This window comes from Canis aureus, chromosome 33 (genome assembly GCF_053574225.1).
Source record: "Canis aureus isolate CA01 chromosome 33, VMU_Caureus_v.1.0, whole genome shotgun sequence".
NCBI lineage: Eukaryota > Metazoa > Chordata > Mammalia > Carnivora > Canidae > Canis > Canis aureus.
The window spans coordinates 14,242,526-14,259,906 of NC_135643.1; the positions used below are offsets into that span (position 1 = coordinate 14,242,526).

Sequence of the window (17,381 nt, forward strand, 5' to 3'; positions counted from 1 at the left end):
GTATTTGGAATGTGGATTTAACTAGTTGTTCAAGAAGGAGATCTAACTGGCTTCTAACCAAGGCCTCAAAACTGGGTCAGGATAGCATTTTAAATAAAATGAAAATAAAACGACTGTGTCACATACTTCTGGGTATGGAATGGGATGTGTTCATTGTCTTCGGTTACATTTCCTTCTCAAAAACTAAACTTGTAGTTATGTTCAAACATAATTCTCTTACTTCATTCAGGATGTTAAAGGATAAAAGGCCCTCTATTTCTTATTTAAAGCATGAAAAGCAAGAGGTGCCTGGCTGGCTCATTTGGTGGAACATGCAACTCTTGATCTCAAGGTCATGAGTTTGAGCCCCAAACTGGGCATGAAGCCTACTTTAAAAATAATAATTATAAAGTGAAACGTGAGAAGCAAGCAAGCATGACTTCATAACAGAAATGAATGTTTAACAGGGTATTTCTAACTATTTCATTTTTCTTTCTTATAAAATCTATGTTGTGGGAAGAGTCACAATCACCTTATTTTAAAAATACAGGTATCATATGACAATTATATCCGTCTTCTGTGAAGAAAAAAAAAAGTGCTGGTATCAGAGAATTTTAAGATCTCTTAAGGATAATTTTTCCCCAAGAATTTTGTATCAAGCAAGTTTAATGGGACAATATAAATTAATACTACTTTATTACTTGTTAATTGTCTTTGCTCAGAAGCTCATTGTTGATTAGTTTATAAGACATTTATATCTTAAGTGGAGTTCATAATGATTTTGATGAAACCAAAGGATTTAGGAGATCAGAAAACTAATTTGTCATGCTTACGAACTCATTCTATGACCCTGGAAACTTATTTTTCATCCTTGTGCCTACAGAATACAGTCATTTTAAGAAGGCTTTGGAAAATAAAATAAATTTTTTTTTAATTTTACTTTTAACCAGCACCCTTCAAAAAATACTGGATGAAGCAAATAACAGAATAGTAATAACTTTGAGTAAATATTTTTATAAGGATTATGACTTAGATTAACATATTCTGTTCACTTACTGTATAGAAAAAAAATAAGATAAAGTACATTAAAAGAGTTATGCAACACAAGTTTTTTTATTAATGTAATTAATTTATTTACTTTGATAAATGTAAGAGCTTCTAACAACTTAGTAATGACAAACCCATAGTCTCATGGAACGGTTTTAAAATCCTAGCAGAAAAAAAAAAAAAAATCCTAGCAGATTTCTCAGTGAAGTTAATGTCCTTAACAATTCCAAAAAATGTAGGAATACAACAAATTTTGTTGAGAGATTAATGAAAACAACCTAAATGTCTTAGTATTATTATTAATGGTATCCTTTTGTTTGACCTTTGCTACTCTTGCCTTTTCTGCTTCATTTTTATGCCTAAAGCCCTTACTTATCCAGCAATGTACCATTTTTCCCAGTAACTGGTCAGGAAATACTCTGATAGCAAAAAGAAATTCTGCACATATTTGTTTTACAAATTATAAAGCCCCCTATACAAATATTAGGTATTGTTATCATTATCTTTTGAGTGGTAAAATCAGTAAGAAGTCTTAATATTTCTTAAGAGTAACACTTGCAAATGAAAAGATTATGCTGATATCCAAAGTCTCTTCTTTGATTGCTTGAAAATACAGCCAATATACCAGTGTGCCAAGTTTAATTCAATGTAGAAAGAAAACTTTTCATCATGTGGCATTATTAATGTTGAAACGATTTATAATTTTTCAATTATTTTAAACTAAATAATTAGAATGATGTTTTCATTGACTTCATTTTCAATATTAGAAAAGCAATTTCTCTTATGCTCCTGTTCAGATGACTATATGCCCATAGAGCTTTACTTCTCTAGCTACTCAGGTATTGCAGATAGCATACTACTCTAAAGCTCAGTTAACATAAGAATCATATGAGGTCAGTTATTTAGGGTGAGCTGCAAAACACACTGTCAATTATCATACATTTCTGTGTTTTCTAATCTCTGCCCTGCTGTTCTCTCCTACCATATTCCTGTTTCTTTCTTTTCTTTTTCCACTTGTTCATAATATTCTGTTCTTGTTTTGTCTGATAGAGTTATTTCTTTTATTTTTTTTAAATCTTGTAAACTCTTGTTTACAAGAATGAGAAAATAACTTATAAATCATAAAGTAAAGCCCTCCAGAGAGAAAACCTGAGGTCTATCAATAGAGTCATGGTGATTCAATACCAATTTTGATATATGTTTGTAACTAGTAGTCCAGAATTATGGTAATAATTTTACCTGCAGAATTATGTAGAAGTATGTGAGTTAGAAATTACATGATTTTTAACCTATGTTTCTAATTTTAGCATAAGATCATTTTAAAAATGATTTATAGATTCTACTTGCCTTTTTTGGCACTTGATTTCTGTTTATATAAAAGTCTGAAACAATGAGTTGGTTCTAATTCTAGGCAAAAATGAATTATAGAATATATGGGACTGAAGTCAGCTAACTGAATTTGGAACAAATTACCCAAGTATCTGGGTATCTGGCTCTAACTTTCCAAATTTATCAAATAACAGTACAAGAATAAGATAATTTGTAAGCTATTTTTATATCTGTTTGTCTGATTCTCTAGTAATTTATGCAATAGGACATAAATCTTCCTTTCTTGCATGAAATCAGCTATTTGAAAAGTGCACTATTTAAACTATAACTTAAATCACATATGTCATAAATTAAATCACAAAATATTTTATTTCAAAACTAGCTGCATACATTTTATGTAACTATAATGAGTCATAATTTATACTAATTCTAATTCTAATAATTTAGAGTTTGTCCACATGTGCTACAGTGTCTAAAAAGTCATCCCCCAAATCAGTGGCTTAAAATAAGAATTTTATTTGTTCACAATTTTGCAGGTCAGGAATTTGGGAATAATTCAAGTTAGGCAGTTAAGGTGAGGTATTGGTGTGGGCTTCTATCACCTAAAAGTTCCACTGGGCTAGATGTGTGAGATGGCTCACTGTCATGGCTGGCAATTAAAGCCAGGTATCCTTTCACAGCACTTAGGGGGCTGTCAAAAGAAGTGCAAGTGGTTTTACTTTTCAGCTTGCCTCTGGGGTTCCTTCTGCAAGGAATAACCTGAGAAAGGAGCATTCTTTATATATATATATATATATATATAAATTTATTTTTTATTGGTGTTCAATTTGCCAACATATAGAATAACACTCAGTGCTCATCCCGTCAAGTGCCCAGCTCAGTGCCTGTCACTCAGTCACCCCCATCCCCCGCCCACCTCCCCTTCCACCACCCCTAGTTCGTTTCCCAGAGTTAGGAGTCTTTCATGTTCTGTCTCCCTTTCTGATATTTCCACTCATTTTTTTCTACTTTCCGAAAGGAGCATTCTAAGAGACCAGTTGTGGAAGCTGAAAGGCCTTTTCTTATCCAGTCCTGGAAGTCATGTAGAGTTAATTCCATGATATCCTATTGGTCAAACAATAAAACCAGACTAGATCCAAGGAGAGAGCATTGGCCTCCATCTTTCAGTAGAAATAGTAGCAAGAGATTTGTAGCCATCTTTAATCTACCCCATATGAGTTCCATATTTATAAATAATTACTGAGTTTAGAAATAATAGAATTTGATTTAAAAAATAGAATTGAATTTAAGTCCGAAAATTAATTGTGCTTGAATGAGAAAAAGAAGATGTAATCATTAAAGTATATGGTTTCCTATTAATGAACAACATACATGTAAATAAGCACAAGATTAGTCTGACTCTTGGTTTCAGTTCAGGTCATAATCTCAGGGTCATGAGATTGAGCCCGGCATCAGGCTCTGCAGTGAACAGAGAGTTTGCTTAAGGCTCTCTCCCTCTGCCGCTCCCCACCTCACTCTCTCTCTCTAAAATAAAGAAATAAATCTTTAAGCACAAGCTTAAATTGGTTACATTAGCCTACAGGTTAATGGAATAATCTTATTTGAAAAATCAAGACTATTAAAATCTAGTTAATTCTACAATCAATATGATTTCTAATTCAAGAGATCATCCTGCCAAATACATCCTAGAAATTTGCCCACATAGTAAACATATTGAGAGAATATTGCTATTAGTTTTCAGCTAAGAATGTTGTTCAAGGGATCTTATTTTGTGTTAGACAAATATTTCTCTGAATATCGACACATGTATATATAACAACTAAAAATGAAACTCTAGATAACTAAAATTCATTTGCATAGTCATTCATAGAGGCTTTTATAAAAAATTGGCTTCTGATAACATATGATAAATATTTAATGGGTTAGTTTATAAGTAAATGCAAATGATATATTATTACCTATCCAATTTAAAACTATGAGATTATGAACTTCTTGAAAAAGATCCTCAGGAACAAAATCAGAGAAATGTATGAAGTGGGCATATTTTTTGGCAAACCAAATGTTTTTAATAGTTCCTATTAGTCATAATATGATGAATCTTCCATTTTGAATTAATTGACAATTTTTTTAAGATTTTATTTATTTATTCATGAGAGACATAGAAAGAGAGGCAAGAGACACAGGCAGAGGAAGAAGCAGGCTCCATGCAGGGAGCCCGATGTGGGACTCGATCCCAGGACTCCAGGATCACGCCTTGGGCTAAAGGCAGAAGCTCAACTGCTGAGCCATCCAAGGCGTGATTCTGGATCATCATAATCCTAATCATCATAATCCTAATGATTATATTGCTTACCTGGTAATCTTGTGGGTTTGAGCTCCTGCACATCAGTTACAGTGTTTGATGCTAATAACATAGCCTATCTGCTGAAGTGGAGGGGGTAAAAAAGATGTCCACTGAGGCTGGAGAACAAACAACAACAAACACTTGAAATATTAATACTGCATCAAACGATGTACGATTTAGGTGCTATGGAACATGCCCTTACTCTCAGGGATATCTTACTCAGCCAACAAGGGCACTGTGGGTAGAAGACCATAATCCAGGCCTGTATATGTGTAAAGCAAGGATACATAAAACATCTTGTGTTTCAGTTTTATAGGAATGAGCAAAGGTTGTAAAAAAGTTGAAAATGAAATATGTAGCAGATAATGAAAGGGGCTATATTCTATGCTGAAGAGTATTGCCATCTGTATTTTCCTGAAAGAGGTGATTAGCTGTTAAATAAGAAGAGATGTAATTTATTCCTAATAGGAACATACCTCTGGCAGATAGGGAATATGACAGAGAGAAAACTAGTTTAGAAACTTAACTGCATTAAGCCAGGAAAGAAGCAATGAATACTTAGAGTTAAGTTAATGAGGATGGAGAGAAGGAGTCCAAGAAATATCAAGGAAATAGAAATGAGAGAGTTTGGTATCAGATTTGATTCAGAGTGAATTAAAAAACCTGAGAGTACAGGATGACTTCCTACTTATTTTAGGAAATAGGAAGATGTGAGAAGTAGAAGTGAATTTTTCAGGTAGAGGGAAATGAATGAGATGAAGGTTGCCCTGGAGTGTAAATAGGACAATGTGAGTATATACTTAATAAGTAGCTTTATTTATGAGTTGAAGCTTGGAATACAGATGAGTCTAGATTAAGGATTTGTACCTGAGAGTTACCAGCATACAGTAATATAGGCCCTAGACATGCATGAATTGTGTACACAGAGGCTGTGGCTGAGTGTACTTGCTGAGAAGATTAAATGGCCAAAGATAAAGCTATAGTGAAAGGAACAAGTATTAAAGAGACATAATTAAAGACAAAGACTGTATCATGGTAATTGGTTTGGGAATTAATATTTAATTATAGCAAGGGAACAAATGGTAGGTAAAATTATCTCTTTTAAACTTAGCCATTTGTCTACTCACTATGTATGCACAAGAACAGGAGGAAAGAATTTAGGATAATTCACTAGTTCTGTTGTGGACAACAAAATGGACAAACATATCAAAAGAAAATGATTGATTAAAAAAACATATGGGCATTAAGGAGGGCACATGATATGATGAGCACTGGGTGTTATACTATATGTCCGCAAATTGAATTTAATTTAAAAAATATTAAAATAAAAATATATATGTGTATATTATATAAAATAACATCTTTGGATACATTAGCTTGTTTATTGTGAAACTTAGAATATATTATGAAAAATATCACACTGAAGAGAAAATTTCAGTTTCATTAATCCTGTGCAATTATCTCCCACTGTGAGAAGCTGACTTTCCTTATCTGGAGCAAAGTGAAAGGACTAAGCCTATTATGCTGTCTCTTTGATGTTTTTATAGGATATAATGAAAGATGAATGCTCACTGCTGAAGCTGCAGCTGAAAGAACGGGATGAACTCATTTCCCAACTTCAGGAAGAGCTGGTAAGTGATAAAAACACTTGGCCCACAAGTATACTTTCCTTGCAAGGTTATTTGCTATAAACCCTCCAACAACTTCTTTGTTGAATGTAATATTATTTATAAATTGATAGTGCTTCAATTGGATTCATTATTAATTTTATAGTCCTATAGTAATGATGATTTGAAAATCTGAAAAATAAAATGGTCTATAATCTATATTGAACTTTGTATAATTGTAGAAACAGATTATTAAACCAAGGTTACATGTTCTAGTTGTATCTATCAAAAATTGTAGGGCAAAAATAAATAAATACAATAAATTAATTAATTAAAAAAATTGTAGGGCAGCCCGGGTGGCTCAGCAGCTCAGCACCGCCTTCGGTCCAGGGCCTGAACCTGGAGACCCAGGATCAAGTCCCACGTTGGGCTCCTTGTATGGAGCCTACTTCTCCCCCTGTGTCTCTGCTTCTCTCTCTCTCTCTCATGAATAAATAAAAAAAAAAGTCTTTAAAAAGAATTGTAAAGATAAGGCCATATTTTATTTTGTAAAGTGTAATTTAACCTCAGACTGCCCTACCTAGAGATACAATCTTGTATTATGAAGTCGTCAAAAATCTTAAAAAAAAAGATTTTACTTTTTTCACAAAGCTACCAAAATATATTAATTTAATGAGATTTATTTATATAATATCCATATTATATAAAAATTATACAAACTATTAAATGTTAATGTTTTCAGGGTGTTTTAAAATGTGATGTTATAAAAAAGTATTAAGTTAAACTTATAATCTTAAAACATTTTGGTAGGTAACAAGAATAGCAGTGTGCATTACTTTTCTAAGTATGTGTTTTCAACTTATATATGTATATCAACAATAGTTTACCATAAAATTTACTGAGTTTAATAAAAAATGATATGTAAAATAAAAATGAAAAAGAGGAATGAAAGGAATTTTAATTTGAGAGTTCCTAACAATACCTATAAAATGAAAAAAAATTACAGAATAAGAGAACCTGACTCATTATTAAGATAAAAAAACAAATTCTAGTTAATAATGTTCTTTATGATGTCAGAGTTGACTATATTAACAATGATATATTACATAATTATTTGATACAATTAAATGACAAAACAGATTTTATAGACCATCAAGCTCCTGAGAGTTCTTAACATATTAGTGAGATAGCAGACAAATTTAGAACATATTTTATTGATTATTGGCAGTAGACAATGTTTTTAATGAAACTTGAACTTTATGAAGACTGTGTTATGATTGAGTTGATTCTAATTATTGGCTTCATGAGCATATTATTGGTGCTTTAGGAAACATATAAACCAGTGGTTAAGCAAGTAATAGTGCTATAGACAAAAGGAACATGATTTACATTACTGGGAATAACTTTATGTAAAGAAGTAATTGATTTATTATAAATTTTCTTTATTATACTAGGAAAACATTTCTATATTTAATAAAACTATGTTATGTGATCAAGCTTTGTTAATGTGGCAGATAAAAAAATCACTGAGTTGAATAAAAATCATGTAGATATTAAAAGTTGCATAGAATCATCCGTTTTAACACAACAGAAAATCTACCACACTTTTCAGAGAATGCATATTTTTGGAGGATTAACTCAGAAGTATTCATATTCCCCCCTCAACATTAATTGTGATCAGATCTAAAACATAGCAGCATATAGACATCAGACCTTCATCTCTTAAATGAAATGAGAAAGAAAATGATTACTTCAAAAGCCAATATTACATAGTTATACTTAAAGCATTTTACTACCCCTTCCTCCAAAAAAAATAGTCTTGTTGACTTAGTAAAATGATATTCAAGAGTTTGTTTTGTTTTGTTTTTATTTTTCTGTATAACTTGAATGACTCAAAATGACTATTAGCCCCTAAAATTTCCTGGGTAACAATCAAGGTATTATTTCCATTTTTGTGCTATCTAGTTTGCATAATCATTTTTGATATTTAAACAGGAAAATGTTAACTTTTGAAAACAAAGTTGGTCTTATTAAAGAGGACCAAAGCTAAAGAAGAAAGTGTGTAAGTAATTTGGGGATTTAAGGAAGAAGAGGCATACAAAAAAGAAAAGGCATCATTAAAACTGGATTTGCAACATAGAGGAGGGATACAACCCCATAAAAACAACGTAACCTACTTGGAATCGATTAAAAATTAAGTCTTAGGACTTTTGATTCTGATAACAAATAACTTGTGACATTTTGACAAGGTGGATATTAAACTTCATCTTTATACATTATATACCTAAATTTGAAAATTTTGAAACATTTTAGAAACCAGTTTAGCTGTTGTTTCCTATTATAATAGGTTATAATAGATGTATATGTTGGAGCTAGCTTAGTTCTCTGTTGTTTATCATGGGTTTTTCATTTCTTGACCACTGCTATTATAAGAATTCTATGTACCTTATAAATCAAATTTAGACGTAATTATATCAAGAAAGGATTTATATCTAACTTAATAAACTTATTTTTTTGTATGATTGGTTACTTATTCAGCCTCACTTTGACAGTTTCAGGAGTATTAAGAAGTTAATTGGAAAAAGAAAAGGTAGTTGGGGCAGCATGGTGTTGGGGCGAAAGAGAGGTTTTTTTTTTTTTTAATTTTTTTTTTTTTTTTTTTGAAAGAGAGGTTTTTAATTGCAAGTCTTGGGTTATTTTTAGAGCAGGGTTTTCCAACAGCAGCTCTATTGACATTTGGTACCAGATTATTTTCGGAAGTTCTATGCTTTGTCAGATGTTTAGCAGTATCCTGCCCTCTATCCTCTATCCAGTAGTACCTTCCACACATTGCCAAATGTCTGCAGGGGCAAAATTTCCCCCATTTGAGAACCATTGCTTTAGGGTTATTAGAGTATAGTCCCCAATAAAACTGTAAGTTCTAGGATGACTATCTCTTGGTACCTAGTGAATGAAGTAAAAAGAAGTAAATGAATGAAGCAAATGAATGAAGTAAAAGAAATGAATGAAGTAAAAGAAAAGTGCTATAGAGGGATGAGCTGCTTCTTTGGCTATTACATAAATAAATCTTTGCATGGTATTTTAGGCTGCTAGAGCTCCCATACAGAACACCATGTACCTTGAAATATGAAGGATACTGCTACGGATTGAATTGTGTCCTCCCAAAAGTTAATATGTTGAAGACCTAACCCCCATGGTGGAAGGGGGGTGCTCTTGTCTTTTACCCTTCTTATAAGGGCACTAATCCCACCATACGGCCCTATCTTTAAGACCTGATCTAATTGTAATCACCTTTCCAAATCCCCACCCCCAAATACCATCACATCAGTGGGGGTTAGGACTTTAATGTGATTTGGGGGGACGTAATCCTTTAGTCTGTAAGGGAAGTAAGGGTATCAGAGGTCTTATGGAATTCTACTCCTTCAATACAACCACTTAATGATAATGGTTATAATTTTACTGTTTTCGTATATCCTAATTCTCTGTAAGATTCTAATTGACAAAAAATCATATCTGAGAATAAAAATCAAACCAAAAACCTGGACAAGATTAATGCTAAAGACTGCTAGGAGTTACTGGTTCTGAGTAGGAAATGAGATGAAAAACAGTGACCTGTACTTCACTGAGAATTATTCAACATCTTGTTAATAAGGATATTAGCTGAAAGCATGAAAAAGAGCCAACTTTCAGAGTCAGAAATGATAGGAAATCTTTTCTTCTTAATAATTTAATATTTGGATATATATTTAAATATAAGTTTGCACTTATTGTGTAGAATATATTTTAACTTTTTGTTTTTTGTTTTTTGTTTTTTTATTTAAACTTTTTGAATATTAGAAGTAGAACTCTCCCACCAGCACTGAGATTTAGGGATTTTATGAACTTGCTTCAGGATTTTAATGCATTGGTATAGATTTAGACCAAAAATCTAAACATAATGGCTTAAAGTAAGAATACTCTATCAGAATCAATATAAAAGTTACTGAAAATAAATTATTTTTAACTTTGTTTAACTTTGACTATTCGTGACATAAAGCAGAGAAGTATTTTTTCCCACTTATGAGAAAGTTTGATTCTTTCTCTGGCTGTTAAGTGAAGGTCGTGTTGAAGATTGCAATGTGATTTTATTGCTAGTATAAAACTGAGGGACATGGTAAATATTGCCGCCTTGTTCCTAAAATAAATCTGAGAGATTTATCATAAACATTGGTGGTGAAGTATGTAGCCTTGTGTTTTGGCGGGGTATGTGAGGGGTGTACAGATATTTTCTTGTAAATTATTTTTAATCTTGTAAATGACTTCAGAAATTTTATAAATGGTTTCACAGTATAGATGAAAAGTGTGCCCTATATGACTTCAGAAATTGAAGAAAGTGGGTTTGGTGTTTATTGATGGATTGATTCAAAATATTTTGAAGAAGTTGAAGCTAAGTAACTTAAAAGTAAAAATAACTTTTGTTGGACCTACGACTGTCAATAGGAAAATTTAATTGCATTAATTAGGATTAGTACACTATGCTATGTGTTTACTATTATGTTTTACCAGTAATTTAAATGCCTACTACTTTATCAAAAATGAATGTGTGTGGATAGCCACACTAAAAAAGGTGAATTCTCAGTAATTTATGATTCTAAATGTTTATAATTTGTACCATTTTACTCTTCCCTTTGAAACTTTTGTTCATTTTGTAGCTGATCTGAGTAAAAAGCATCAGATACCACTTTTTACAGTATACTTATTTAAAAACATGTTTCTATTTAAAAGGTCAGTTTAAATGAATAACCCCAAAATAAGATTTCAGCCAAAAAGCATACAAATTGTGTGAAAATATACTTAAAACATCCTTCATTAAAACAAAGGTAAAGCCAAATAAAAATACTTCCTATGTTTACCTTCATAATCTTGTTTACTACGTAACATTAATAGGTGTAACAAATAGTTTTCACTTCATTCTGACATAAAGTCATCACATGTTTCTAAGTTAAAGAGTAAGGGGATGCATTGACGGTGAAGCATTTAAACGGGTAAGAAAACTGACTAAAAGCCATCTGCATTTACCAGAGGCCAACAATTCTAAAAATGTCAGTTATAAAACTCCTCCCTGAAAGACATGCCGTTTTTTTTGTTTTCTTGCGGATCTGAATCCTAATTTAGTAACTTCAGGTTATAATGTTTACATTTTACATACCTTAAAATTTCAGCTAGCATGTTATTACTCCTCTCTTAATAAACATTGTATTTGGGGGGCACCTGGGTGGATCAGTGGTGTTAAGTGTCTGTCTGCCTTTGGCTCAGGTTGTGATCCCAGGGTCCTGGGATTGAGATCCATGTTAGGCTCCCCAGAGGGAGCCTGCTTCGCCCTCTGCCTATGTCTCTGTCTCTGTGTGTCTCTCATGAGTAAATAAATAAGATTTTAAGAAAATAAATAAAATAAACATTGTATTTTTAAGTGAAGATTAATTGGGAGAAATTCCAGTTGAGAACTCTGTATAGAGAATGTTCAGAATCATCTAGTAAGCTTTAAATTAGATTTGTGTTTCCAACCTCTGTAGTACGACATATTAACATTCAATAAATTCAAAATAATAAATGAAAGCAGTTATTATAAAGATGCAAGAATGAATCTCGAGTTACTTCAATTCTGTCATTTGATGTAATCATTTGGAATATTTTTATTTAAGATGTAAACAAAAAGAACAGCAAGATATATATTTTAGGGGGAAATAAATCTGAATTCATACATTAAATATTTTAGTGAATTTTAATAGCCAATTCTGAACTTCTTAATTTTAAATTGTATGTTTCATTGCAATGTCTTAAAACTAATGTACTAACCAAAAAGTTGCATCAAGGCATGATTTAATAGTTGCCTAAAGTATACCTTTTGCAGAATCTTAATAAATAAATATTATGTTTATTAAAACTTACTACTTTTTGACATGATCACATTTGCAAAGATGAGTATGATAACCTTTTAACTAGCTGTGTTTCTTTCCTGGCCATCATTAAATTTCATTTTATGTCATGATTATTTAAAGTAAGCTTTTCTTTAAGAAATAGGATTTTAAAAATGATCTCTGTTCTGGGTATCCATTATGGTAGGTACATAACTGAGTTTTGAACATTTCTTTCTCCTACAATTTAAGACTAACTTGAAAACCAGATCACATGAGAGAAGTTCATGTATATATATATATATATATATATGTTTGTGTATTATTAAACCTTTTTCACTGAAAGCAAATATTGAAAATCCCTACTTGAATGCAAGTAAACATATAAACAATCATTTTTCTCCAGCCTCGTAAAATCCCATTTACTTTATTTAAATGTAAACCAAGCTCTCAGCTCATTTGTTAATATTTGAATAGCGAAGTATGGAGCTGAATGAAAGGCACCTGTAGAACTGATGAATTTTGAAAAATTGAAGGCAATTGAAGAACTAAAAGTAAAGCATTATGTATAATCAGGTTACTATGCATAATAAAGGGGGAGCTAAAAATAAAAGTCTAAGAAATACATATGGCTAAATAGCACTTTATCAAGAATCTGAAGAGAATAATTTTGATTTGGTTTAAAACATATTCAGAATTCAAATTGAATAAAATTGTATGTCCTTGAAGCTTTAATAACAGAATAATTCCTACTTGATAAGAGAAACATTCTTTTTGCATGAAAATCGTATCCTGAATCCATCTTAAAAGTAATTCCCCACTTGCTCTACATTCTATTATAACTAAGGGTATTATTTCATACCAGTCATTTTAAGATAGAATATTACAGGCCCATGGATGATTTACATAAGAACAGACAGCTGTAAGTACTTTCAAATCCTCTTTCTTTTTCATATTTAGGAAACATTAGGAACAGAAAAGAAATAGATTAGGTATACTTAAACATTATTAAAGTGTCAGGCTACTTTCCTTTTTTTTTCCCCCCCAGGTGAATTAATTGTTCATATCCAGACAAGGCTTATCACAGCAGTAATTACATTCCTCCTCAGGTCAGTGAGATGGATGTACAGTGTGAATGAGGCAATATCCTATGATACATAATGGGGATTAGCCCCAGTTCCTCACACACTCCAGTACCCTGATGAAGAGCTGACAAAAAGATACAATCTAATATTCTATTGCACTTGCCTTGGCAATAGTACCTATTTAAGTCTTTATCATGAAGTGTTGTCATATTGAGGTATGGCACTGATATAGGGAAATAATTGTGGTATAATTTAAATGCTAGTATGAAGTTGTTTTACCTTTAAGACATAAATATATTTTAAAAGCAGCATGCAGGGATGCCTGGGTTACTCGGTGGTTAAGCATCTCCCTTTGGCTCAGGGCATGATCCTGGAGTCCCAGGATCAAGTCCCACATCGGGCTCCCTGCATGGAGCCTGCTTCTCCTCTGCCTATGTCTCTGCCTCTCTCTTTGTGTCTCTCATGAATAAATAATATCTTTAAAAAATAAAAATAAAAAAATAAAAGCAGCATGCAGCCATACTGTGGCCAAATTAGGCATGTGGCAGAAATTAATTCATATATAAAAGTTGGATATTTTGTGTATTTTTCATTTATAAGGTATAAAGGTATGTCCTATAATAGAGTGGGTTTTCTCTGCATTATTTCTTTTATCATATAAATCATGATTTCAGTGCATAGAGTAACATGCCAAATAAAACTATTTAAGTGGTCAACAAGACATAAAGTCTGAGTCTTTGGCAAGACTCAGAATTAGGGAAACGACTTAGAATTTAGAAGGGTGGGGGGATACAAATCATGTTCTTGAATTACTGGGGGAGTGAATATGCAAAAGAATATATATGTTGTATGTATATTTACATGCACGTTTATGTATATGTGTGTAGATCGGTGTATAAATATAAAACATTATAATGTTCTACTTAACAACAGATTAAACACTTGAAAGCCAGGCTTAGCTAGGAACTTCGCAGCAAGGGTTAACAAGATGGAGTGGAATAGTGTCTGTTAGGAGCCAACATTCAAGTGAGGAGACAGGAATAAACAGTTCATTTTAATAGCAGCCATTATTTACTGAACTTTAATTCTTTGGCAAATGCTCTGGTGAATGCTTTTGGTTTATTATTGCTTGACTTTTTATAATCGAGAAGTATGTACTATTACTTCTGGTTCATCTATAATCAAGCAGATATTCAGAGGGATTAACTGATTTGTTCAAGTCTGCATAATAAGGGCAGCCCTGGTGGCTCAGTGGTTTAGCTCCGCCTTCAGCCCAGGGTGTGATCCTGGAGACCCGGGATTGAGTCCCACATCGGGCTCCCTGCATGGAGCCTGCTTCTTCCTCTGCCTATCCCTATGTATCTCATGAATAAATAAATAAAATCTTTAGAAAAAAGTCTGCATAATAAGTAATAGAGTTAAGATTTACAACAAAGCCTACTGTATATGTATATGACTACACGAACATATATTTTCCCCAATACATCAAAATTTATTAATTACAAAGCAGTGAGGTTAGTTTTACATAATAAGATACTACAATTCTCCTTTGCTATAGATAAATAGTATAATAAAAACAATAACTCTTGTTTATTGATTGATGAGCCTGCTTACCAGCAAGGCTTGGGTAGTCAGGGCAGCCAGTTGTATGATATAAAACAGGAAAACTTCTATTAGAGCAATCACCTGAAGCAACTCCTTACTGCCTTAGAAATGAGTGCAGAGGCTTTCCTCAGCGCACTAGACACATCACAGGCATATTTAATGTCGTTTCTGTTAGCATGTCCTTTTTCACAGATACTTCGTGGAGCCGAATGAGGACACTATAGAAGCCAGTTTTTAAAAACCACTTGTAATATCATGACATAGCATTATCAGAGTGATAAAGAGATTAAGAGAAATTTCTAAGTATTTAACCTAAATGCTAAGAAGACATGTTTTTTAATGATCTTAGGTATATCTGTCTACCTTATGCATGTGAATACAGTGTCTACATATTCACATGTGTATTTCATATTGCCAATGAATCTATCAAAGTCCATCAAATACAGACTGAGGGAATCCTCAAAAGTGAGGAAACCCACTAATCCAAACATCAGTAACTATCTGATATCCTCTGACAATTATTTTACTCATTTAATGAATAAAACATGAAGACTGGGCTAGAAATGTTTTTTTAATAATTTAGCACCATCTCAATTCCCAGCAATTTGAGCTATAACTAGGACTATTTTAATTTCTGTAAGGAATACAAAGGAGGATTCTATAGGAGAGAGAAACATTTCCCTTCTTCTAGTTTCTGTGGCTGGCCTAATAATTAAGTTGATATAAGACAGATTAATAAGAAGCAAATTTAATTTCCTGTATTCAGGATCCTTACATTGGCAGTAGAGGCTCAAAGGCCAGCAGTAGAGGCTTATATGCCATAATGATCTAATGAAAAGGCAATAGGGCCTGGGGCTTCAAGGGGTTGGAAGACCATTCACAGCTATGTAAGAGCACATGTTTGGTAAACAGATATTTGCTATGTCATGTGGAAGAGTTTTTCGTTATCTATATAAATTATATATAGAGATAAGCTATAATTATCTTTGGTACTGGCTCTCTTCCTGGTAGAGGCTCTCTATCTAAATTCTTTCAGATAGTTAAGAGATTAAAAAGCTCTTCATGACTGCTAGGTCATGATTTCCTTCACCTCAAACAACCCATATGCCAAAGTGGCACATTCTGGGTCAGCCTGACTTGAACCCCATCAATTCAAAATTTAAACAAGCATCGTTCCAATAGGAAGCTTGGGCTTGCATATACTTCCTGTGTGTTTCCCTATCACATTCAAATGTGGCTTTACCTTGATTTGATGTCTTTTCTCATCTCATTGATGAATACCTTAATGATGGGCCCTTGGGACGCCTGGGTGGCCCAGTGGTTGAGCGTCTGCCTTGGGCTCAGGGCATAATTCCAGGGTCCTGGGATTGAGGTCCACATCAGGCTCCCTGCATGTAGCCTGCTTCTCCTCCCTCTGCTTATGTCCCTGCCTCCCTATCTCTCTGCATTTCTCATGAATAAATAAAATTAAAAAAAAAAAAAAAAAAAAAGATGGGCCCTTGTCATCCTTCTGTGCTCAGCATTCAGCCAAGTGGGCATTCAGTGAGTGTTCAAAGAAATGAATGAAATTGATATCTTAGTTCCTGCTACAACATTTGTTAAGGAAACCTTTAGAGGATAAAGCAAAATAATGTCACATTATTTAAATTATTTAATTTGGGAGATAAAAGGTTGAAATAAAAGAGGGAAGGAGTGGTGTTGGTTTTGTATAGTTTAATGAAGGGAGCTCTAAAGACCAAATAAGCTAGTGGTAGAAACATGAAACAGGAACTTGAAATACAAGATGCCACAGCAAACAATGAAGATAAAACAGCAGAGGAAAATAGAACTATTGAAGTATCTGAAGACTAAAAACTGAAATAAATTATAGAAGCGTAAAGAAAGGACAAAGTGAAAATTATAATCTAAAATATTCTAGAGACACCTGGGTAGTTCAGATAGTAGAGCTTGATTTTTGGCTTAGGTAATGGTAATGGGGTTATGGGACCAAGCCATTTGTGGGGCTCCTCACTCAGTGTGGAATCTGCTTGTCCTGATGTTGAATAAATTGATCAAAGTTACAGAACTACAAGATGTCATTTAATAAATCTATGCATATGTGAATTAAATTTGAATACGTTTCCTATGAAGATGCAAAAAGTACTCCACTATAAATGTTCCTTAAGTCAAATGGTTTCCCACTATAGCATGCACACACTGGTGGAATGGAATGTCAGGCTGAGAGGAGCAAAAAATATAGAGACCATGCCAAGCCAGGGGTTATAGGGTTTTCTGAGCTATTGAAGTTCAAGAAACTGGTTTGTTTTGGGGGTGGGAACCCCTTAAAATTCTTAGAATTCCCAAACACAATAGTCATTTTTAGATTCTCAGTTCCCAGTGTACTCTGCAGCTCTTTGTTTATTCAGCAGTTGGCCAAGAGTAACTTAATTCAGCGTTTAAAGGCTCCCAGGGTTTGAGGTCGCTATACCACCCCAGCCTTCTTTTCTTCCAA

General features: G+C 33.0%; 1 protein-coding gene across 6 annotated transcripts in view; it reads left to right on the plus strand.

Annotated features, from left to right (window-relative positions):
• Positions 1-17,381, plus strand: part of CCSER1 (coiled-coil serine rich protein 1) — a 1,371,014-nt gene that overhangs the window by 625,126 nt on the left and 728,507 nt on the right. For 5 of the 6 annotated variants that reach the window (XM_077882877.1, XM_077882876.1, XM_077882880.1 and 2 more), the window contains one exon: positions 6,247-6,330. In XM_077882877.1, coding sequence (XP_077739003.1) covers positions 6,247-6,330 — 84 coding nt within the window. Of the gene's footprint in view, positions 1-6,246; positions 6,331-17,381 lie in introns of those variants that run through there. The other variant, XM_077882881.1, reaches the window with a different exon arrangement.